The sequence below is a fragment of the Trachemys scripta genome, chromosome 1 (assembly GCF_013100865.1).
Source record: "Trachemys scripta elegans isolate TJP31775 chromosome 1, CAS_Tse_1.0, whole genome shotgun sequence".
Classification (NCBI taxonomy): domain Eukaryota; kingdom Metazoa; phylum Chordata; order Testudines; family Emydidae; genus Trachemys; species Trachemys scripta.
In genome coordinates, this window is record NC_048298.1 from 40632367 (window position 1) to 40657674 (window position 25308).

Consider the following 25308-nt stretch of genomic DNA (forward strand, 5'->3'; position numbering starts at 1 on the left):
AAGTAACCCACTGACATTTATCAAACCTAATGCATTGGACTTAACTACCAAGTTCAGGAGAGCAGTATTACAATCATGGTTTGACTGATATAGCTGGTATTCCTCGTTCTACCGTATGGGAGGAGGAAGGAGTACTACTTGCCAATTATTTACTGTGGGATCCACTCTGTCATCTGAGAGAGAGAGAGAGGTTATCTACCCTACAGTAGGGGTTTTTTTCCAGATGTTGTCACTGTACAGTCCATGACCCTCCCTCAAGCTCCAATTTAGGAGTCCTCCACTAATACAGACTTCATTTTCTGATGGCACTGGTGGGGGAAGGGTGTGTGTTTGTGGCTGTTCTGCCCTCACATGGGAGCAAAAGGAGGCAAAGGGGGCTCATGCATGGCCCTGATAGACACCATGGATCAAAAGACCATTGCTCCTGAGCACATGCACACCTATGGTGGGATTCAAGCTGACATCTTGAAAAACCTCAGTTACTATATGGTAAGCAGCTCTTCTGTCGTTAATTCTTGCCCAACACAGAACTTATCAGAGAGCTTGGATTAGGAAGGTGAATAAACCACCACTCCTCAGATGGGTTTGTAGAGCTGCTAGGTATTTTGATAGCTTGTAATTTTAAATTTGATGAATAAATTGCATAATTAAGCCAATTAACTAAGTAAAATGGTAATATTTGAATATTCCTACACGAACACAAATAATTTTTCCAGGTATTTAGAGGATTATACAATAAAAAAATATTTGTGTGTAGTATTATGAACCGTAATTTGAATCTCATGCTCATTAACTTAATATCCAGGAAATAATTGCACATCTAACCTGTATTTTAGAAATAAAATACAAAATTTAATGAAGTGTAAACACATCCCTCTACTTAGAAACCTTTTTGTTTCTATGTGGTTTCCAGTCTGAGTAACATTTCTGCCCTTATTTTAAAAAAAAAAAAAAAAAAAAAGTTTGCCTCTGAGTTCAGGAGTAAGGAGTGGGGTTAAAACTCCCACTTTGTGGTTTTAAAAATATCTGGAATTACCATGAACTAGTTGCCTCCTTCTTATAAATGACTGTTTTTTCTTTTCAAACAGTAGTTTAGCAAATGTGTAAGCTTTGACTCTCTCTGATTTTTATATTTATACATATTGCAAAAATATTTGAGCTCCTTGTCTCAAGGTAACATTAGAAATGCTTTATATCTTATACCTACAAACGTGATTAAAATCCAGATTGTATCTTTCTATAAGAGGGCTAGGAATAATCTGTTATGATCATGGGGTTGCAAGTTATTGATCAGCAATTATAATATCTAAACAAAGCTTTGTGTTGGTTAAAGGAGGGTGGAAATCTGTCTTTAAATGTGAAGTTCAGAGCCAGTCTTTCACCATCTCAGTGTGACACCAGCTCAAAAACCTTAACGGAGATTATAAAAGACTGGGTTTAGATTTCTTGAAGGGTATAAGCATATGCAATTCATTAAAAGTTAGAGCTAAATCTATATAATATCCCATCAAGCCACTCTAATTGAATCTATTTGGGGTAGGGTGTTATAGGACTAGAGGTGCTTTTTAAGTTGACTGACGTGGCACCCAGTTTATCATTGAGTACAATTCAAGATGCTGGCTTTGACCCAAAAAGTTCTTTACAGTTTGGGTTCTTTGAATCTTGAAGACCAGGTAACAAGTGAAATCAGCTGTGACATCCAAGCTGAAAATTCCTAAACCAGTTTATTGAGAAGTCATGGATATGTGCCCTCAGTAGGGGGTTCTCTATTCTGGGTCTGCTGCTTTTTCCTTTTGCTCTCCTTAAGTCCAACAGAACCAGCTTCTTGACATTCAGGGCATGTTGCAATGACTTCATATTTCCTGGGAGTAAGGAGGTTTGAAGATAGTTTATTAAAGGGACAGTCAACTTGAAAATCACCTATTAATGATAATAGGTGTCAGTAGCACCTAATCTTACGATAGTTGAAAAAGCTAGCAAAAGTTATTTATTTTGTATGGTTGGCAGCACTCTGTGTACAGTCACTCTCACTGTTTCCCCTATTTAGTTAGTGGTCCACTTTCTCCCTTGCAAAAATGTCCCTTAAACATAAACAATGAAATTTATTTTGCGAGAATTATTTTTTAAAAGGGCATGCTTTTTGTAAGATATGTGACGGGTTGTACCCCTGGGGGGACCCAGGAAGCCGTTGGAACCATTGTGCCCCCAAACCATTCAGCTGGGTTGGTCTCTGCCCCTGCTCTGCTAGTGACTTACAGCCAGCCCCCTCTGGACCCTGTTATCACCCAGCACGACAGCAGGTGGCGCCACACACCCAACGGAGTCACCTGAGTGCTTTACATAGGCCACTCATGGACCGACAATGGAGGCACCAGCCAATTTCCCAGCTCCCAGCCTTGTACCCCCTACAGGAGTATAAACCCAGACTTTCACTGTCTTGCACTGCAAAGAGGTCTGTATGATGCAAGCTCACTTAAATTAGTCAGTTACCCCTCGATGTGGGGAAGATATGCAACAGCCTTTGTTACCAGAGCTAAGATTTCCAAACACTTCAGTCAAAGACACACTGGTTAAGATAAAACATAAAACAGGTTTATTAACTACAGAAAGATAGATTTTTAGTGATTATAAGTAATAGCAAACCGATGAAAGCAGGTTACCTAGGAAATTAAACAAATTTGCAATCTGTCTCATACAAACTAGATAGGATTTGAATCTGTAATATCTCACCCTGACTGATGATACGAGCAGGTTTTAGCATCCTTACACAGACAGGGCATTCTTCTTTCCCACCTGGAACCCCTTCTCCAGTTCAGTCTTTGTTCCTCTGGTATTATCTTGTAGGGAAGCAAGTCCTGGTCATGATGTCACTTCCTCGTATAAAGTTTTTCTATAGGGTGGGAACCCCTTTGTTCCAAGCCAGGTTTCCAGACCTGTTTGTAGAAAAGTACAGGTACTAGAAGAGTTCAGTATCATGTGATCTGGTCACAAGCCCTTCTGTGCTCCCGATAAGTCATGGCAACCATTATCCAGGTGCTCCCAGGTGAGGACAAGCCTTTTCCATGGTCCATTGTCTTTGTTGATTGGCCATTAGCACTGTCTAACTTTTTCATTGTTGTACCTGAAAGGCTAGTTGTGAGTGTTTCCAACTTTACAGTATCTTTCAGTGACACATATATAGCAAAACTTTATAACTTCATACAATGACATACAATCCAATGAGATAATGTTTAGCAGATCAGGACTTTTAGAATAATACCTCAAGGCATATTTTGTACAAAACATCATAATTACATCACCATGGTAAATATGGGATGCTTTGGAATGCAGAATGTCACAGGATGTTTTGTCAAATTGAACCCTTGAAATCAGATGAATTCAAAAAAAAATCGGAGACATCAAGCAACATACTTCAAATGAAATTATGTGGAGAAAGTCCAGCAAAGACCAACAAAAGTGACTAACGGTCTAGAAAACATGACCTATGAGGGAAGATTAGGGGGGGGAAATATGGGGAAATATGGGTTTGTTTAGTCTGGAGAAGAGAAGACTGAGAGGGGGCATAACATTTTTCAAGTACAGAAAAGGTTTTCACAAGGGAGAAGGGAGAAAAATTGTTCTCCTTAACCTCTGAGGAAAGGGCAAGAAGCAATGGGCTTAAATTGCAGCGAGGGCGGTTTAGATTGGACATTAGGAAAAACTTTTACTGTTAACATAGTTAAGCACTGGAATAAATTGCCTAGGAAGGTTGTGCAATTTCCATCATTGGAGATTTTTAAGAGTAGGTTAGACAAACACCTGTTGGGGATAGTCTAATACTTAGTCCTGCCATGAGTGCAGGGGCTGGACAAGATGACCTCTCGAGTTCCCTTCCAATTCTACAGTTCTGAGATATGTAAAATTAAAACTTGGTTCAGTGTTCTCAGGCTATGATACATGCGGTTCTTATAAATTGGAAAAATAAAGTGGTTTTGAAGTTAGACTAAAATAGTTGATATTCATAGTGGTTGACTTGCAACATCTATTGGTACAGTAAACATTAATAAGTTAAGAGCTTTGCCAGCTTAGATTGTAAGTTTCCAAGTCTCTGGACGCTGAAATGAGACTAAGAATTACTTATACTATCAGTCTTGCAGAAATTGAGTAATGTGGAGTGTCAGTGGAATGAATAATGCCATGTGAGGCCTTCAATGGTGGTTGATGCAGAAGAGTAGGAATTTGCTGCTTTTCCCAAGATGCTGCCGAAAAAAGCAAAACTTTCTGAAAAATGAAGCTGTTTCTTGTCTTTAAAAATCCCATTGGAGACACCCCTCAATTGTTTTTAATTGTGTGTTAACTAACCTCATTGTAAATTCTAGAGTTGACAGGACACATGTTAATTAACATGTAAAAACATTATTAAAACTCCTAGTGTAAGCGAGTCCTAATTGAATCAATTAAATTCTCTACATTGAGTGTTCTAGCTTTTGCATTAACTTTTGCATAGGTGCTTTGCCAATTGATGCTAACTCCATCACCTACACAATCACCCCAGTTATCTATCTGCCTCTTGCTTGTATTTATTTCTACTAGCTGGTGTCTGGTTAAGAATTCTCAAAATCCTATTCTTTTTAAAAGAACATCTAAAGGAGCTTACATAAGGATATGAAAAAAATAAATGCTTAGATCTTCTGAGCTCTGCTACAACTGGTGATTTGTTGCTGCTGCCTGATCCATAGAATCAAACTAGGTGTAGGTTTCTCTAGAAGGAGGAATGTGGAACTCTTAATTTTAAGCTTTAACCAATGTGAATTTTCTCATCTTCTTTTTTTAGACAATGTCTTCAGCAGTTGTCCAGATATATGCAGCTGATCGCAATGCCATGTGGTCAAAAAAATGCTGTGGAGTAGCCTGCCTTGTAAAAGACAATCCACAAAGGTCTTATTTTATCAGAATATTTGACATCAAGGTGAGAAACCTTTCTCTATCTTAATTTTATTTGCTAAGATAAGGTCATTTTATATTAAATGTGATATTTCCTTGAATTGTTCGTATGAATTTCATAAAGGGATGTTATAAAGTGAGTAATGCAAGAATTATGCATAGTAGAGTTTAGTAAGACTTTGATAAAGTCCCATATGACATTTTGATAGCAAACTAGGAAAATATGGTCTTGATGAAATTACTATGAGGGGTGTGTATAGCTGACTGAACGACTGTACTAAGAATCAATGGCTTACTGTCAAACTGGGAGGACCTATCAAGTGGCATTCCACAGGAGTCTGTGCTGGGTCCAGTAATAGTTAATATTTTTATTAATGACTTGGATGATGGAATGGAGTCTTCCTATAAAACTTGTGGATGAGACCAAGCTGGGAGGAGTTGTAAGCACTATGGAGAACAGGATTGTAATTCAAAATGATTTTGATAAATTGCAGAATTGATATGAAATCTACACTATGAAATTCAGTAAAGACAAATGGAGAGTACTTCAATTAAGTATGAAAATCAAATGCCAAATACAAAATGGGGAATAACTGGCGAGGCAATACTGCAGAAAAGAATCTGAGTGGTGTAGTGGGTCACAAATTGAACATGAGTCAACAGTGTGATGATGTTGTGAAAACGGCAAATTTCGTTCTGGAACGTATTTAAATAGGAGTGCCATATATAAAACATGGGAAGTAATTGTTCAGCTCTCCTTATCACTGGTGAGGCCTCTAGTTCAGTTGTGGGCACCACACTTATAGAAAGGATGTAGACAAATTGGAGATGCACCAGAAGCCAGCAACAAAATGATACAAGGTTGAGAAATCATGACTTATAAAGAAAGGTAAAAGAAGAAACGTGCAGTTCTAGAGAAGAGAAAGCAAGGAATGAGGGAGACACAAGTTTCAAATATGTAAAATGTTAACAAAATGGACAGTGATCAGTCGTTCTCCCTGATCAAGAAGTAATCCTCTTAGTTTGCAGCAAGCAGGGGTGAAAGTAAGCTGATATGGGCCAGTTCGGCATGCCGGTAAAAAGTGGCTGCTAGTACCGGCCCATACCCAGCTGACCTTAAAGCGCTGCCCCTTTTGCGCCCCCCGTTGGCAGCCCTGCCAGATCCCTACCGCGCTGCCATGGCAGAGGATCCTGCTTAAAGCGCTGCCGCGGCGTGGGCCAGGTAGTGCGGATGGGCTGGCTGGGGAATGCTGACCCCCCAGCCCCACCCCTTCCGCCCAAGGCGCTGGCCCCCGTACCGGTAAGTCCTGTGTTTTTACTTTCACCCCTGGCAGCAAAGAAGATATAGAAAGCTCTTCCGAGTATCTAACCTAACCGTAAGGATAGTTAAGCTCTGGAACAGGTTACTAGTGAGGTTGTGGAATCCTTATCCTTGGAGGTTTTTAAGGACAGGTTAGGCAAACATCTGTCGGGGATGGTCTGGGTATACTTATTCCTGCCTTAGCACAGAGAGATGGTTTAGATGATCTCTTGAGGTCCCTTCTAGCCCTATGTTTCGATGATGGGGAAGGGGAGGAAATTGTAGGGGGCATTTTTCATATTTAAGTATGCTGTATAACTATCTGATAGTTTTAAATTCATATTTTAAATTAAAATATGTGACAAAGACCATTTTTATTTCTAAGCAGCCTTTCATCTGAGCCATAATTTTAAAGAGAGGCTCCTGTGAGCTGTTTCTAGAGGAAATCATGGGGAGTTGGTGCAGTGTCACTGGTATGCCAACTCTGAGCAGCTGTCTAGACCAGGGATCGGCAACCTTTGGCACCTGGCCAGTTAGGGAAATCCGCTGGCGGGCTGCAACGGTTTGTTTACCTGTAGCATCCGCAGGTTCGACCGATCGCAGCTCCCGCTGGCTGCGGTTCGCTGTTCCAGGCCAATGGGGGCTGCGGGAAGCTTTGTGGGCCAAGGGATGTGCTGGCCGCCGCTTCCCGCACCCCCATTGGCCTGGAACGGTGAACCGTTCCAGTGGGAGCTGCGATCGGTCGAACCTGCGGATGCTGCAGGTAAACAAACCGTCCCAGCCCGGGTTTCCCTGACAGGCCACCTGCCAAAGGTTTCTAATCCCTGGTCTAGACCATGTAAGCGTCACAACCTGAGAGTATCTGTTTTGGAAAGTGCTGAATAAACAAAAGTATATAGCTATATACTATACAGCTATAGCACGTAGCTGTACAACAGATTTTCCCATTCTACACTGTCAGTGTGTCTCAATTCAGACACACAAAGCTTTCAAAGATGCCTAAATCCCATGTTCGAAAGAGACTTGAGCACTGAGGAGCCATACGTCTGATTTTTGTCACTTGATCATTAGTCACTGGATTGAGACCACCTATTTTTTTTATATTGAACTCTTGTATAATATAGTAACCTGTACGAATAATTTGGCTTTCCTGCAAGCTCCAATAATCATCTGACTTAGATTGTAAGCTCGGTGGGGAAGACACCATCTCTTCTTCGTGTGTGTACGGTGTCTACCAAAATAGGGCTGTAGTCTCCAATTGTAGCCTCTGAGCACTATTGCAATACAAGTTTGTCTAGTCAGTCTTTTAATAATTACTATCTTCAGTTTTCAATATCTGCATTTCTTTCCTTTCCAGGATGGGAAACTATTGTGGGAGCAGGAATTGTACAATAATTTTGTATATAATAGTCCTAAAGGATATTTTCATACCTTTGCTGGAGATGTAAGTTTCAATATTTACTTAATTCTTGAATAGCTATTTTTAAAATGTTTGTCCTGCTTTTTTTCTTTGTACAATAGCTTCTTTTAATATCTCATGTTTTTCACCTTTCACTTTGTAAATAACGTAATTTTATAAAGTACACTATTACCTATATCTTCTTTCTAGCAACTTGTTGCAGATTTAATTATAAATAAGAACTTTTTCTAATGTCAGTGATAAAATAAAAAATCTAAACTACAAATGGAACAGGAACACCTCTTTAGTGTGCTCTTTCTCTGGCAAAGAAATAACACCTTCAAACTGACAGTTGCTTCATTAGTGTCACCAAACAAGCATTTTCAAGTACATAAGCAATTTTTATGTACCCTTAATATAAAATTTTCATTTTTGTCATTCTGTGTATTGGAAATATTGTTAAGATCTGACAAAATGTGGACTTAACACATCTTGTTAGGAAAAAAAAATCCACAATTTGAATATATTTTTTAATTGGACGTTAATATTTGCTTCTACATTCTTCACTTACAACTATAAGGTGATGAGTTTTAATCATTTCCAACTTATTCCTTCATAAACCAAATCTGTTCACTTAATTTTTAGAATATTTCATAATTTAAGCTTTAAAAAAAAATCTTTTAAACAACTTTCTTGATCTCTGTGGGAGGGAAAAACTGATGATGTCTTCTTTCAGACATGTCAGGTTGGTCTTAATTTTGCTAATGAAGAAGAAGCTAAAAAATTCCGGAAAACAGTAACTGATTTGCTTGGACGACGGCAAAGAAAATCTGGTAAATATTCAATTTAATATGTCATTAAATTGAGGTTAGGCTAGGGGTATAGGGGGGATTAGTTGATACTTCTATATCTGAAAGCTATTTAAGAACTTAGTGCCATATTCAGAAGTTAGTTTCCCTGTGTAAGCTTATTTCATGTGTGTGATACAGAAAAATATAGAGTACAAATTTCATTAAGGGAATACAAAAATTGGTTCATCTTAAAGTCTCTTTGCAATTTAAGGCTCTGCTAATATGTGCTATTTGAAAGAACAGAGAGGAAGGGGTAAAGAAAGTTTACTTGTGAACTGGAAATCTTTATGTAAATTGTGGGCAAATTAAACTAACCAGCCATTCAGTTCTGGGGTTCTCTTAACTAACTCTACTGTTTAAATTTGGCCCAAATGACTAGTAACTGAAATCTCTTACTATCGGGTATGTCCAGTAGTCCATGTGAAATTGATTGTTGGCATCAATCCAGTTATTAGTGGAGAAATGTCTTATTCACCATTGGTAAGGCTACCTGTGTGTTATGGCATGAAATAATCACAGAAAATTTTATACTTTTTTTTTCTTGTTTGAGTTTTTTCTGTGTCCGTGTCTCACCCCGCAGTGGCGGCTTCTGCAGCTCCTCTGTCCCTGCTCCAGGTGTTGTCTTAGACCACCAGGTCACAGCACTGCTCAGGTATGGCTCAGTCATCCCTCCCATTATGACGGAGGGTTGGGTGAGTGAAACCTGGAGGGTACTGCAACTCCACGTGCACCTGGTTGCAACACCCAGAGCAGAGTGCTAGGTCCAGCCCCAAGTTTAGGGTTGTGGCTCCAGAGGTAGATGGTGCTGCTGCGAATGATTGATGTCCCCTTGATGACGCAAAGAGGATATTTATCAAAAATCAGATGGCAGTCAAGTGACTCTTCCTAAATTTACTATGACTGCGCCATTATTTTTTATTTAAAAAAACCCAAAAAAATATCTGCTGCCCTAGCAATTGGTAATCAAATCAGAGGCCAAAACCTGAATACATTTAGAGGCAGAGCTCATTGCAGGATTGGAGCCTACATTTCTTTGGGTGGGATTCCCTAAATTGTGTAGGTTCCTAAATCTGGGTTTAAGCACCTAAATCTCAGTTTTAGGCTGTGCTTCAATTCACAAAACTCCTACCAAACTCTGTAGGCATCTAAACTTGGCACCTGAATTTTCAAAGTAAAAGTTCCCTAAACATTTAAGTTTCTGCCTCTGGGTATATGCACTACTGCCTCGCTGTAGGTGTCTGGATACCTTCTCCCATCTCAGCCCCAGAGAGATTCACAAACTGGAGGAAGATAAGTGGTTGGACGCCAATCTTGCATGCAGGCCTGCTCTGGTAGCTGTGCTCAGAAGTCACCTACCAGATTGGATCCCATTCAGATTCTGATGGAGGAGATGGTAGGGGTGCCCCTTATAACTTTTAGCTTTTGTGGCTAGAACACTCACCCGGGATATGGGAGACAATACCCAGGTTCAATCCTCCTCTGTCTGAGAGAGAGTGATTATTTGAACAGGGATCCCCCATTTCTCAGAATTAGAGCTCAATGATTAGAGCAATGGGATATTCTGATGTGGGACTGCTTCAGTCTCTCCTGTTCAAGTTGTTCCACTTCAGATAAATAGTCACTGGAGCAAGGGGTCTGAACCCTGTGTCTCCCACCAAGCTCCAGGGTCATTCCATAGCTTTTGCACATGCATGTGCCTAATGACTCTTTGACTATTTTATTATTAATTATAAATAAAATAATGAGCTAACAGTGATAAGATGGGCACCACCATCACCTCCTGTTTTGTGTGAAGTGAGGCAGGCACCTAGCTCCTTCTCACAACAAACACCTTGGGTGCCTTTGCCTCCTGACTCCAGGAGAGAGTTCCCAGCTGTGAATCACTGGTAGAGAATAGGCACTTATCGCCAAGAGAGGATCGAGACATAGAACACACCGATTTCATTGGCATCTCCCATTGCTAGCTTAGGTGGCTCCTCACTGACCAGGCTGGCTTTTGTGAATCACTGTCTATGGTGCCTGTCTCAATTCATTCATTTTATAGGAAGCCTACGTGCCTAATTCAGGCTTCGAACTGCAGCGTTGTTCCTGAGATTATCTAGGCACTTAAAAGTTAGGCATTGTGACACTTGACATCACAATACTTAAGTCCCTTTGTGAATGTCCAGAGTTAGAACATGTTAGTGGGGTACAGTGGTGGAAACTTGTAGGAATGGTGCCTTGCTTTAACTATTCATTGGGTAAATATGTTCTCCAAAGCTATAAGCCTTGCAACTTTTACAAGCCCAAGGTTTCACTTTCATAAAGATACTACTACAAGCAAAGCAACATTTTAAAACTCTAAAAGCCTTTATTCATATATGGCTGCAGAGCAGACTTCTGCATGATGTTGGCCATGGTAAACTTTCTTCAAAAATACAGAAAAAAGATGATTTCATAAAAATAATGCTAGTTTTTAATATAGTATTTCTTTCATGTAAAGACACTTTTACTTTAGCACACAATATAAGCACGCCATTATTAACCTATACTGCTTTGTGTGCTTGAATTTCATGTTTTATGCACCATAATAACACTGACTTATTCATCCTTTTTGTAAAGTTTCTCTGTTTTAATTAAAAAGGCTACATAATCAACAGCTACTTTTTTTACATTTTCAGTTGATTGCTGTTCGCCTTTCTAATACATTTCTAGGGTTTTTTTTCCTTTCATGTACAAAACTCGTGAAGTTCTCTGATCAAGCCACCAGATGGAGTTCTGAATTTATATACCTCAGACAGGATTTTATCTAATTCTGGGTGTTTGAATTAATAGCTACTGTATTTTTCACTTATCTAAAGACTATACAAGTATAGCTTGATTAGTAAATTGATATGCTTACGTAATGCTTCTGATGAGTCTCCACCTTGATTCATCAGATGTAGAAATAAAATATTCTAATGCTCTTAGTGCTGTCTATGCACATGGTATTAGAATAGTCATAAAAATTGAGCAGTCTTGGTAACAGGTGATACTCTAGACTTCCCAGGAATTACTTTGATAATGCCAAACATTGGAATGTTAATCTTTTTCTGCTTTTTACAAGAATCCTATCACTCTAAAATATCTCTCAGAATAAACTTCACCTGGAACAGGTGCCACCTGACATATTGGCAAGTGGTCACACTGCAAAAATACTCCTGGCAGGCTCTGACTAGCCCGCAGGACTACTAGGAAAGTTTCCAGTTGTCCCTTGAGGCTTTTCATCATTGGAAGAGACTGTGCAGAACAATTCTATGCTCTTGTGAACTAGGTCTTGGAGCTGAGGCTTGCACGTAGAATGCCTACTTGCAGCTTCCTGCTCTTCCTCGTTTTCTGCCAGCCTCTTCCTACTAGAAGTGCTGGGATGTGATAAGCACACTGATCTTTAACAGAGGTGCCCAGGACCAGCAGCAACAGCCACCCAGAGGTGCGCAGGAACTCATCTGGCAAGGCTAAATAGAGATTTGGAAGACAGGAAGAAGAGGGGAGGCCCCTGATGTTCCTTAAAAGGGAAAGAACATTGTGGAGGGGAGAGTGTAGCAAAGGTCTGGTAGGTCTGAGTGCAGGTAAACAAACAAACAAAAGAGGCTAGATTGACTGGGTAGTAAACAAGAGGAGAAAGAAATTGAGTTGAAGGAATGGATGGATGGATAGAAAGAGAATCTGGGTGAAGGAAGGAAAGAATAAAACAAGAGAGGTAGGTTGGAGGGAAAGAACACCAATTACCAAACATGTTGTGATTGGGTGATTGGAGGTTTTTGGTGGTGCATGGCTGTGACTGACTCCTATTTAAGCACAGTTGAGAACTCCCACAAAACAAAAGTCTTAATCCCATGTAGCTAAATGGATAAAACAAAAGGAAATAGGAGCAAAGAGTCTTTACTGTATTTTCTACCTCCACACCCAAGCAGTATTGGTTTGTGGAGTGTTAGGGAGAGATTTTCGTTCTAAAATGCTACAGGTTTTGGCTGGGAAGATAATTTAACCTTCTTGTAGACCTGCAGCCGTGTCCTTTGCTTCTTGTCAGCCCCATCTCCCTTTACCTCTCCTGAAAAGATATCCTTACCTGCCCTCACCTTAATTTCTGAAGGAACAGAACTAGAAGTCTTACATCGTCTCCCAATTTAGATCTCTAGAGTCATCTTAAAAGCCGCCCGTCCATTTCTAGAGTAACAGCTGGGAGCTTTTCTTCGAACATCTAACTGCGGGAGGAAAGCTGCCACTTCCCCAGCAATCCAGTTGCTACTCACCAGAGCTTTTATGATCCGTTTCAGTTGTCTTACTTGAAAATAGGTAGCTCTGAAAGTTTTAATTAGACATCCTGCTTTGAAGAAGTTAGTCTTCTTCTTCGAGTGCTTGCTCATATCCATTCCATTAGGGGGTGTGCGCACGCCGCGTGCACGATCGTCGGAAGATTTTCTACCCTAGCAACACCGGCGGGTCGGCTGTGGAGCCCCCTAGAGTGGCGCCTTCATGGCGCTGAATATATACCCCAGCCGACCCGGCGCCCCCTCAGTTCCTTCTTACCGCCCCTGACGGTCGTTGGAACTGTGGAGCGCGGCATAGCTGTCCTCCACTCTCCCTAGCTTTGTTTGTTGTTCATAGTTGTAGTTATAGTTATAGTTATAGTTCTAGCGTTTGTAGTTAAATAGTTAGTAGTTTCAAGTTATAGTTCTTATAATAGTCCAGGGGACTAAGGGGGTCGTCTCCCCCTTTCTCCCCCGGCCGCGGGGCCGGGCTCATGCCCAACGCTCCCGGCTTTAAGCAGTGCGCCTCCTGCGCTAAGCCTATGCCCACGAGCGACCCGCACGACTCCTGTCTGAAGTGCCTGGGAGAGTCCCATCAAACAGATAAGTGCAAGATCTGTAAGGCCTTCAGACCAAGGACCAAGAAGGAGCGGGACTTTCGGCTCCGGCAACTCCTGATGGAGGCGGCACTTAGTCCGGACGCTCCATCTAAAAGTCAGGCCCCGGCACTTAGCGCCTCGGTACGCAGTGCCCCGGCGGCACCGGCTATGACGACCACGCGAGTGGTGTCGGACAAGCCTCCCCGGCACCGGACCTCGTCGGCACCGCAAGCACAGCAAGTGCCTCGACGCCGGTCATTATCTCCGGGGCATAAAAAAGCCCATAAGACGGGGACCTCCGTGCCGAAGACGCCGGCTCCCCCAGTGCCGGGGGTAGAGCCGCGTCCGCCGGTGGAGCACCGGAAACAGGTGCCTCCAGCACCGTCGACTCCGGCGCCGAGGCCGTTGAGTCCGGTGCAGATAACGTCTCCACCGAGGCCGGCGGTGATACAGTGCCTCCTGTCGACTCCAGAGACCTTCACGGCGGCGAGAGACTTAATAGCTCTCACGGAGCCGGCACCGCCTCAACCACCGGCACCGACGGCACCGTTGACTCGCCCGGTCCAGTCGAGGGGGAAACCTGCCCTGATGCGCCCTCCATCGCAAGGGCTGGAACCTCGGCACCGATCCAGGTCCCGAAGCAGGTCCCCACGCCGCTCGCAGTCCCGGCACCGAATATCGCCTCAGCACCGGTCGTACTCGCGGCCAAGATCTTCTTCGCGGCACCGCTCTACGTCTCGGCACCGCTATGATCGTCGGCACCGATCGACGTCGAGACGTAGTTCTCGGCACCGCTACGGTCGACGCTCGACGTCGAGAGGCCGCTCCCGGCACCGGGCATACTCCAGGTCCTCGTCGAGGTCCAGATCTGACTCCCGGCACCGACGAGGTCATCGGCACCGGTCGCGGTCCCGGCACCGATCGCCGGCACCGCGTAGAGATAGATCATCTCCGGACCGGCACCGTGCGGCACCGCAGCCCACGGGAATCGTCTCGACGCTCTCGGCACCACTGTGGCCATCGAGATCGGTGTCCCACTCCTCGGAGGACCTCTCGAGATCGGCATATCCCCCTCAAGGGCAAGCCGAGGAACAGGACTTGGGCCATTGGCAGGAGATGACAGAGGACCATTCTCATGGCCCATCTCACTGGTCGTTCTGGACCCCGTGGGCGTACCACCAGGAGCAAGGGGCTCCAATACCCTCGACCTCTCGCTCGGGTCACTCCGTTAGAAGGGCCCCGGAGTCCACCATCTCTCGGCCTCCGCCAGGGGACATGGAGGCTTCCGTGTCCGCACCGCCTGACACCCTGGACCCAGGCGCAGGTGATGCTCCGGCCCAGGAACAGGGAGACCAGGACCAGCCCTTGGATCCTGTTCCACCGGAGGCATCTTCCTCTTCTTCGCCGGACGAGGCAGTGGCGGGCACATCGTGCACAGGCCCACCTCCAATAGATCTTCGGGCTCACCAGGATCTTCTGCGCAGGATGGCACGTAATATGGACCTGCAGGCGGAGGAGGTAGTGGAGGTGCACGACCCGATAGTGAATATCCTCGGAGCGGATGCCCCATCGAGGGTAGCGTTACCCCTGATCCGCACGATCCAAACCAATGCGGATACGATATGGCAAACTCCTGCCTCTATCCCACCCACAGCGAGAGGGGTGGAACGGAAATACTTTGTCCTGTCGAAGGACTACGGGTACTTGTATACCCACCCCCAACCGTGTTCACTGGTGGTGGCATCAGTGAACGCACGAGAGCGCCACGGCCAGCAGGCTGCAGCGCCTAAATCAAAAGAGGCTAAACGGCTCGATTTGTTTGGCCGTAAGGTTTACTCAGCCGGAGGGCTGCAACTTAGAGCGGCGAACCAACAGGCACTACTGAGCCGCTACAATTTTAACTCCTGGAACTCCATGGGGAAGTTTAAGGAGTTGATTCCCCAAGAGTCCAGGGAAGAGTTTGGAGCCATGGTAGAGGAGGGTAAGAAGGTGGCTCGGACCTCCTTGCAGGCCTCCTTGGACATAGCAGACTCGGCTGCGAGGACCATGGCTTCGGGTATCGCTATGCGGAGGATCTCCTGGCTTCAAGTTTCGGGTTTGCCTCCGGAGCTGCAGCAAACCCTACAAGATCTGCCCTTTGAGGGACATGGTTTGTTCTCAGACAAGACGGACTCTCGCCTGCAGAGCCTCAAGGACTCGAGAACAATCATGCGCTCCCTGGGGATGCATGTTGTGGGCCCTCAGCGCAGACCATTTAGGCCGCAGCCTCAGCGCTTCTACCCCCCCCCGCCTCGTCAGAGACAAGACTCGGCCCGGAGGCGAGGGCGAGGTGGTAGGAGAAGGTGGACCGGCCCTCAACCCGGCCAGAACCAGGGGCCACCTAGACCACCTTCAGGCCCCAGACAAAACTTTTGAAGGTGCGACCGAGGACGGCGCACCAGTCATCCCCCAGGATCCAGCCCCCTCCTTTCGGGATCGTCTCTCCCACTTCCACCATGCTTGGTCCCTTATAACTTCGGACCGTTGGGTCCTCCGCACGGTGGAAAGGGGATACACTATCCAGTTTTCTTCTATCCCCCCCTCCCACCCCCCTTCCCCGTCCCTCTTCAGGGACCCTTCTCACGAGCAACTTCTTATACAGGAGGTTTCTACGCTCCTGGCCATGGGGGCCATAGAGGAGGTTCCGATAGAGTTAAGGGGCAGGGGATTTTATTCCCGTTACTTCCTGATCCCCAAGTCCAAAGGAGGTCTGCGGCCCATCTTGGACTTGCGCGGACTCAACAAATTCGTAGTAAAGTTGAAGTTCCGCATGGTCTCTTTGGGGGCCATTATCCCTTCCCTCGATCCTGGAGACTGGTTCGCCGCCCTCGACATGAAAGACGCATACTTTCACATCTCAATTTACCCACCTCACAGACGCTTCCTGCGATTCGTGGTAGACACGGGGCACTACCAATTTGCAGTCCTTCCCTTCGGCCTATCCTCGGCCCCAAGAGTGTTCACGAAATGTATGGCTGTCGTGGCAGCGTACCTTCGTCGGAAAGGGATACAGGTGTTCCCGTACCTAGACGACTGGCTGGTGCGTGGTCGCACCAAGGAGCAAGTTCAAGCCCACGTCCACAGAATAGTGCACACATTCAACGAGTTGGGCATCCTACTCAACAAGGACAAATCCACTCTAGAACCTACCCAGAGAATAGAATTCATCGGCGCAGTTCTAGACTCCAGGCGTGCACAAGCCATCCTGCCAGACAATCGCTTTGGCACCATCACGAACCTCATTCAAGGTCTCAAGGCCTTCCCAACTACCACGGTGAGGTCGTGCCTTACCCTGCTGGGTCACATGGCTTCCTGCACGTACGTAACCAGGCATGCCAGACTTCGGCTTCGCCCACTTCAAACCTGGGTGTCATCAATATACCGTCCACATCGGGACAGCCTGAACATGGTGGTCACGGTCCCGAACTCGGTCCTGGCCTCCCTCACCTGGTGGCTAGATCACAATGTGGTCTGCGAGGGGATGCCATTTCACGCCCCACAACCCTCTCTGCACCTGGTCACAGACGCGTCATCTCTGGGTTGGGGCGCCCATCTCAACGAACACCATACCCAAGGCCTGTGGACTGCACCCCAGTTAGCCCTGCACATCAATGTTTGGGAACTGATGGCGGTGCGCCTGGCGTGCCAGGCATTCCTCAATCTCCTACGTGGCCGCTGTGTGTTAGTTCTCATCGACAACACCACGGCCATGTTTTACATCAACAAGCAAGGAGGAGCACGTTCGTCAATTCTATGCCAAGAGGCCATTCGCCTGTGGGACTTCTGCATCGCCCACTCAATTCATCTCTCGGCATCGTTCCTCCCTGGAGTCCAGAACACTCTAGCGGACCGACTCAGCAGGTCCTTCCAGACGCACGAGTGGTCTATCCGTCCGGACATCATACATTCCATCTTCCAGAAGTGGGGGTTTCCCCAGATAGACCTGTTTGCATCTCGAGACAACAGGAAGTGCCACGTGTTCTGCTCCCTACAAGGTCGAGCTCCGGGCTCCCTCTCGGATGCGTTTCTCCTTCCCTGGAAAGACCACCTGTTTTATGCCTTCCCTCCGTTTCCTCTGGTCCACAAGGTACTGCTCAAATTGCGCAGAGACCAGGCACAGGTAATTCTGATCGCTCCAGCGTGGCCGAGACAACATTGGTACACCACACTGTTGGAACTCTCGGTTCAGACACCGATCCCGCTTCCATTATGTCCGGATCTCATATCTCAGGACCACGGTTGACTGCGTCACCCCGACCTGCAATCACTCCACCTCACAGCGTGGCTGCTCCATGGTTCACCCAGGCAGAGCAGCAGTGCTCGCACTCTGTCCAACAGATTCTGCTGAGCAGTAGGAAGCCCTCAACACGGACCACGTACCTGGCCAAGTGGAAACGGTTCTCCTGTTGGTGCGAACAACGAGCCACGTCCCCGTTACAGGCACCTATTCCTCTCATATTGGAATATCTCCTCTCCCTAAAACAGCAAGGGTTGGCGATATCTTCAATCAGAGTTCACCTGGCTGCTATATCAGCCTTTCACCCGGGGGGAACTCGCGTCCTCGGTATTCTCTAACCCGATGGTCGTTAGATTCCTCAAGGGCTTAGACCGGACGTACCCACAACAGCGTCAGCCCGTCCCGACGTGGGACCTTAATCTGGTTCTCTCCAAACTCACAGGTCCTCCGTTCGAACCACTAGCCACCTGTTCACTTTTGTACCTGTCCTGGAAGACAGCCTTCCTCGTAGCCATCACCTCAGCAAGGCGAGTTTCTGAACTCAGGGCACTTACATCCGAGCCCCCTTATACAGTTTTCCATAAGGATAAAGTGCAGCTTCGTCCACATCCGGCCTTTCTCCCTAAGGTGGTTTCTCCATTTCATATCAACCAGGACGTATTTCTCCCGGTCTTTTATCCCAAACCACATGCCACTCGCCAGGATCAACGTTTGCATTCCCTGGACGTAAGAAGGGCCCTGGCCTTCTATATTGACCGCACAAAGCACTTTAGAAAGACGACGCAACTCTTCGTTGCAGTGGCCGACCGAATGAAAGGCTCACCGGTCTCCTCACAACGCCTATCCTCCTGGATTACGTCTTGCATCCGGACTTGCTATGACCTGGCAGGTGTCTCAGCACCGCACCTCACCGCTCACTCCACGAGGGCCCAAGCCTCCTCGACTGCCTTCCTGGCACATGTTCCAATCCAGGACATTTGTAGAGCGGCGGTTTGGTCATCAGTCCACACGTTTACAGCTCACTATGCACTAGTGCAGCAGTCCAGGGACGATGCTGCATTCGGATCAGCGGTTTTGCACACAGCAATGTCTCACTCCGACCCCACCACCTAAGTTGGGCTTGGGAGTCACCTAATGGCATGGATATGAGCAAGCACTCGAAGAAGAAAAGACGGTTACTCACCGTTGTAACTGTTGTTCTTCGAGATGTGTTGCTCATATCCATTCCAAACCCGCCCCCCGTCCCCACTGTCGGAGTAGCCGGCAAGAAGGAACTGAGGGGGCGCCGGGTCGGCTGGGGTATATATTCAGCGCCATGAAGGCGCCACTCTAGGGGGCTCCACAGCCGACCCGCCGGTGTTGCTAGGGTAGAAAATCTTCCGACGATCGTGCACGCGGCGCGCGCACACCCCCTAATGGAATGGATATGAGCAACACATCTCGAAGAACAACAGTTACAACGGTGAGTAACCGTCTTATCTTAACTCCATACTTAATCAAAAATGCTGAGTACATGCCGCTTCAGTTGACTTCCTTTGTAGTGTGGGTGCTCAGTGCCTTTAACATCAAGGCTGCTTTCATTTAGATGACTAATTTTAAACCAGAAACTTAAAATTTAGCTGCCTGCTGCATTGGGAGGGATAATCAGGAAGCTAATCTAGATGAATAAAAACACACATCCATTTGTGCAATAAAGTAAATCTAAAATAAACCTTCCCACTTTAATTCCAAAAAACAAATGAACTGATCCCAAATGTCTCACACATAAGCATTTACAAACAGAAGAGTGCATATGGGTGAAGAAGAGAATAATATTGTTGGAGGGAAAGCCATTTTAAATGGTAGGGTTCAACATCACAGCTGACCCCTCTGGTTGCTAGTTAAAGCTGTAGGTTGGTGGCCAAGTTGGCCCTATTTGGCTTGTTCAGCTTTAGACCTATATGAAATACTTGCAATTAAATTCTAATATTTCAAAATGTAATATTTTTTGCTTCAGTGGGGGACAGTGTTTCTTAGTGGATAGAATACTGGACTGTGACTTTGGGAGACCTGCATTCTAACCCCAGCCGAGCTACTGGCTTGCTGGGTGACGTTGGGCAAGTTGCTGCACCTCTGTGCCTCAGTTTCCCCATCTGTAAAATTGGGGTGATGCCTCTTTTATAAAGTTCTGTGAGATCTATTGATAAAAGCACTATATAAGCGCTTCAGATTGTGAGTAGTTTCACATAAATGACTAAAGTTGCATGAAGTCTGTTAAGAGAGGACTCTACTGAGTAGAGTGCATTCTCTTTAGAAGTTGTGCTTTAACAATCTTTGCATCAAACACGTTTTTTTAATTTTTTGTTTGAAAACTAACATTATGTGAATACTTCACCGTACAAAATGTTAAGGCCTCAAATTGGCCTGAATCAAATTTTCAATTGGGGAAAAAAGATAGCTAGTTCCACACAGTCTTACTTAATGTAAACTGTTCAAACAGCTAATTCTTTCCTAATGTGGGTTTTATAGTTTTGTAACTTCTAATTTTGCTTGATGATTAGGCTCTCTGTGGCATATAATCTAAAGCCCTGACTCTCCAAAGACTAAGCATATGCTTAGCTGTAAGCATGAGAAGTCCCAATTGTAAACTCTTATAGGATCGGGGGCTCTTTTGATATATAAATGATTTCACTGATCTGTTGTGCTAAACTTTGTGTTTCAGTTTTAAGTCAGTTTATAAATGACATAAATCTGGTATTCTTTCCTCTGTTCTTGGACGATAGAACTGCTAAAATAAAACAAAACGGCAATTATGGATAATTTGTATATTACTAGAAGAATAAAATTTAGATGTAGGAAGTCTGTGTAGTTTGTAAAACTACAAATTATGGAGATGTGTGTAATGTTGAAGAATTCAGTTTTACCTTTTGAATAAATACTTTTTTGTTTTGTCTTTTTAACAGAAAAAAGACGGGACCCACCAAATGGTAAGCTTTTGCATAGGGTTACTTCAATTCTTTTTCTTAACTCCTTCATGTTTAGACATAATCACTGACTTTTGGCTCTCTTTAACGTAACCTAATGGTTGTATTAACGTAACCTAATGGTTGTATTAAACAGTCCTGAAAGGATCAATTCCAGGAAATCAGAATTTTAATGTTTACATGATTACTTACCTGTACAGTAGTTCATGATCACTACCAGTGAAGATGAGGGGCAGCTATTGAATGAGATCAGAACTGAGGTTTGGAATTGTCTACAAGTAAGGCAAACCATAGATTCATATACAAACTGATTCCAAATCGCAGCAATCAAGTTGCAAACAAAAATAAAATCATAGGGTGGGCCTTTTATCTTAAACAGGAGTGCTTAAGTCTTAATAGGCAGTGATTTATTTTTTAACTGCGTAAAATTGACGTTTTCATCTTTCACAAGTATCCACAAGGTTCTGAACTGCAACAATGAAATTGATCCAATTCTTGTCAGTTTTGTGCAGCTGCTTGTAAAACTACCCATTAATTTAGGAAGACAAAACTGCTATAGTTTACTTTGTAAAGTTGACTGTCTTCTCAGCTCAAAGTGCTATTAGAAACTTGAGGGCATGTGCTCAGCCTGACCTTCCAGAAAACTCTTTGAACCTATTTGTAGCATCTAAGATTACCATAACTGCAAACCCAGCAAAAAATCTACTTTTCTCAGGTCAGTTATTTTATGCACTTGACAGCACATTGTGTACAGTTGATTTCTCTGTCATGCTGGTCGTTTGCACTACCTTGTCTTCATGCTCAGTACTTATGAGACATCACTCTTGGCCCTGCTCTGAGTGGGAGAGCACACATGCACAATTTTCTCAAGGCACTAGAGTTGCTGTTTGAGTTTAAGACTAGAAGAGTGTCTCCTTATCCCAGAATCTCTGCATGGAGCCAGGAAGTAATGGGCAGCCAGAAAAAGTCCCTTTTTTCGCTTCTCAGGCCCCTGTACAGGGTTGAGGAGTAATGGGAGCCTGTGTATATTCAGAAGTCCCTCTTCAGTTTCACACAGCGATGGCAGTAGGGTGACCAGACAGCAAATGTGAAAAATCGGGACGGGAGTGGGGTAATAGGAGCTTATATAAGAGAGCGACCCAAAAATCGGGACCCCTGGTCACCCTAGATGGCAGTGAGGAGAAATGGGGGCTGGATGACTTGCCCCTTCACTCCCAAATATTTTTCAAGGATTTGGGGAGCATCTAGCACTAAATGGGGTATGCATAACAACCCTAGACTGCTCCATAGGGTCTGTGGAGAAACCTTGAACAGTCAGGTCAGGACAGATGCTTTTCTTTTTCACTTCTACTGCTACCATGGACTGGGAGAGAAGGGAGGCAGTGGGTGGTGTGTGGGGATGGAATCCTCCATAGATATGGAGAAGGCAGTCAGGCATTAGACTGCAGGGAGAAGGGAGGCATGCTATTTCCACCAGAAAGACTTGAAGACAGAAGTGGGGTAGCCGTCAGCCTCTCCAGGGGATTTGAGGAAACAAGCAGTTACATAAGGGGTGGATCTTTCTGTCAGATGGTAGGAGGGGGCACAAGTATGTGCACAGGTGGAGGTGAGGGAGGGGATTACCCTCCACCTCCTCCCCCCCCCGATATCGAGCACACTGGGAGCTGAATGGGATTGAAGCTGGAAAGCAGTGATTCATGGGAAATGATTTTCCAAGAATGTCGTGCAGGAGGGAAGCAGTGGAACTCCTCTGCAAGTCCTGGGGAGGAGTTTGGAACCTGGTTGGTCTCATGCCAATGCTGCTGCTGAAGAGGCTGCCACATAGGAGGCCCCCAGGTCTGGGGAAGAGCTTGAGAAGGAATGGGCCGAGCATATTTGATGTCTTAGGCCTGCTCAGTCTTCCCTGCTGAAGACATGTAAACATCAACATCAACAGGGAAGCGGAACTGTCCCTCATTCTTCTTTTTAAAAGAAGAAAAGATTTTAAACTGTAACACTTATTGAAAGGTTTTGCTATCAGAATTCTTTAAAGTAGCTGGTAGCAGAAAAATCAGACAATATTAATTTCATTCCAAAAAAGTTTTCTGCAAAATTTGTTGGTTTAAGCCCCTCATTAATTTCACAGCTGTCCTTGCATTTTGTGGAGAGCTCACAGAGACCAAATCCAAAAGACCTTTGGACACTCAAGGAGACTTAACCCTTTGCTACATATAAATGTTCTAGAGCTTTTTGATTAGCCTGTGTAGCTTTCCTGCCTATGATCCAGGGCCGAGCTATGACAGATAATACTGCAGCAGTGTTCTACATGAACAAGCAAGGGCTTGATTGACCTCCCTCTCTGTCAGGAATTGGTGCATTAGGCCATCACATCACCTCATCTGCTAGGGTGCCAGAATTAGACACCCTAGCAGATCACTAAGCAGATAGTTCTCATGAGATCGCAAATGTTCAGTCGAGGATTCCAACCTACAGAACACTTCCACCAGTGAGATCTCCTAGTAGTGGACTTGTTTGCCTCAGAAGCAAGTGTCAATTTCTGTTCCAGGGAAGGTCTGAGCCCTGGATCACAATCAGTTGCTTTCCTTATCCCAGGAGACTTGAGGGTAATGTATGCCTACCCACCAATTGCGCTAACATGAAGGGTCTTGAGAAAGCTTAAGAAACCTCTCGTGGTAATAAATCCTGGAAGCAGCAACTTGGCCCAGGAAACTTTGGTAGGCAGATCTGATGAGTCGATTCAGCCATCACTAATGCTACCGCTAATTCCAGTTTCCCAGAACAATGAAATACCCCAATGACCGCAGCTTCCTGATAGTCTAAACCAGATGCTAGACGCATGTTCTATGTCACCACATGGAATGCGTTAACACTGAACAGCATTGGGTACAGGACAGTTTGTCAAAGAACTCACCCATTACAAAATCATCATTGTCACAGAGGCCCATTTGCCATAAAGCAATCAAGTTACTGTTGAAGAAGCAAAATTCCTCCACTACTGAACTCAGGGTGTGATATTAGTGCAAAAGTAGAAGCATGGGAACAAAAAGGCATTTTCTGGCCCATTGTAAAACCTGACCATGAGATCTACAGCAAACCCCTGGCTGATGAAGCAGAGGATGGCCTAAGTACAACAATCTACATCTTGCCTACAGAACCATCAGCTCCCTGGCTGGCAGCCGTAAAAGCCTTCTAACATCATTAGTATGAAACCAGATTGCTGTCCCTGCTCATCAGTGGACGAAGTTCTGGACAGATGGAAAATACATTATGAAAGCATGTTGAACCACAGAGCTGCTGCTGACTGTCCAGAGCTATGTGACCTGGCAAACCACACAGCTTCAGATGCTCAAGTGATAGAGGATCAGTGTTAGTCCCTGGAATTACAAAAGGGCATCCAAAAATTGCAGAACAGACTTGTAGCGGGACTTGATGGTATTCCACTCGAGCTGATCAAAGGTGCCTTGGAACCAGTGAGCATTGGCCTGCATCAACTATTGTTAAGTGTGGACATCAGAGTAGCAGCAAAATGGAAAGATGGCATCAGTGTCCCTGAACAAGGGCAAGCATCTCGCACATTGTGGTGCACCTACAGGCCAATAGCATTAATGGTCCCTGGAAAGGGGTTCATTCACATTCTGCTTGGTAGGATGCAGGTGCTCCTTAATAGGTATTGTTTGTGTACAGCAATCAGGTTTCACTGTTGGATGGTCAATGATGGAAGCTGTTCTTACCCTCCAGCTTCTGGTTGAGCTGCATCAAGAATTTAACCACCTGCTTCTCCTGGCATCTGTCAAAATTAAAATGGCTTTTCATTCCATCAGCAGGTCAGCACTTTGAATCATACTGATAATTGGCATTCCAGATATTCTAGGAAAACTAGTGCAAAACCTTCACACCAGTACCGGTGCAAGAGTATGCATTGGTCCTCAGTTTTCACCACTTTTCTGTACAAAATCAGGTGTGTGGCATGGGTACATTCTCACCCCGCCACTATTCTGTTGAGGTGCTGACTGGATATTGGAACTTGCTGATTCATACATCAGAATCAGTTTGGTCAAGAAACACTCACCAACCAAGATTACATTGACGACACTGCCTTGCTTGTGGAAGAGACGGAGACCTTGGAGGGTAGATGCTGTCCATACTATGGGATTAAATGTTCTATGGCAGAAGACCAAGGTACAGAACCTTGGAGTTGGGCCACCAGAGCCCTCAGAGGAGGGGTGCTTGAGTACTGTGGAGAGCACTAACTAGTTCATCTACCAAGGCTGCAAGTAGAATTCAAATAGTTGCAGCAAACCAGATGTTCTTCAACGAATAGGGCTTGCTGCTTCTTGTGTGAAGTGCATGTCTCATTTATGGATATAAATACGTTTGAGCTGAGACAAGGATCTATCAAACCTGCGTGCTGCCGGTATTGTTATGCAGAAACGTGGACCCTCTTACAGGCAGACTTGGATCAGTTAGAGGCATTCCATACACGCTTTGAGCGCAAAATCCTGAGCATAGAGTGGTTTGACTTCATGTGAAACTTCATGATCTCGCTCATTCTATTCAGAAGTCATTTTGCATGCTCTTCAGCTGAAGGAACATAAATCCACACCATGTAGAGGTCAAGCATAGGAGTTTATTACATACAGCGCTGATGGAGTGTTACCTTGCTTATTAGGCTCAGAGACACTGTCAGTCAATTGATTACAGTAGAATATATGGCTTTTCCATGGGCGGG

General features: G+C 44.9%; 1 protein-coding gene across 4 annotated transcripts in view; it reads left to right on the plus strand.

The window, feature by feature from the left end:
• WASL (WASP like actin nucleation promoting factor) overlaps positions 1-25308 on the plus strand; it is an 86475-nt gene that overhangs the window by 35282 nt on the left and 25885 nt on the right. For 2 of the 4 annotated variants that reach the window (XM_034767993.1, XM_034768001.1), the window contains exons 2-5: positions 4814-4948; positions 7581-7667; positions 8359-8455; positions 20559-20582. In XM_034767993.1, coding sequence (XP_034623884.1) covers positions 4814-4948; positions 7581-7667; positions 8359-8455; positions 20559-20582 — 343 coding nt within the window. Of the gene's footprint in view, positions 1-208; positions 490-4813; positions 4949-7580; positions 7668-8358; positions 8456-20558; positions 20583-25308 lie in introns of those variants that run through there. The other 2 variants (XM_034767978.1, XM_034767985.1) reach the window with 2 other exon arrangements.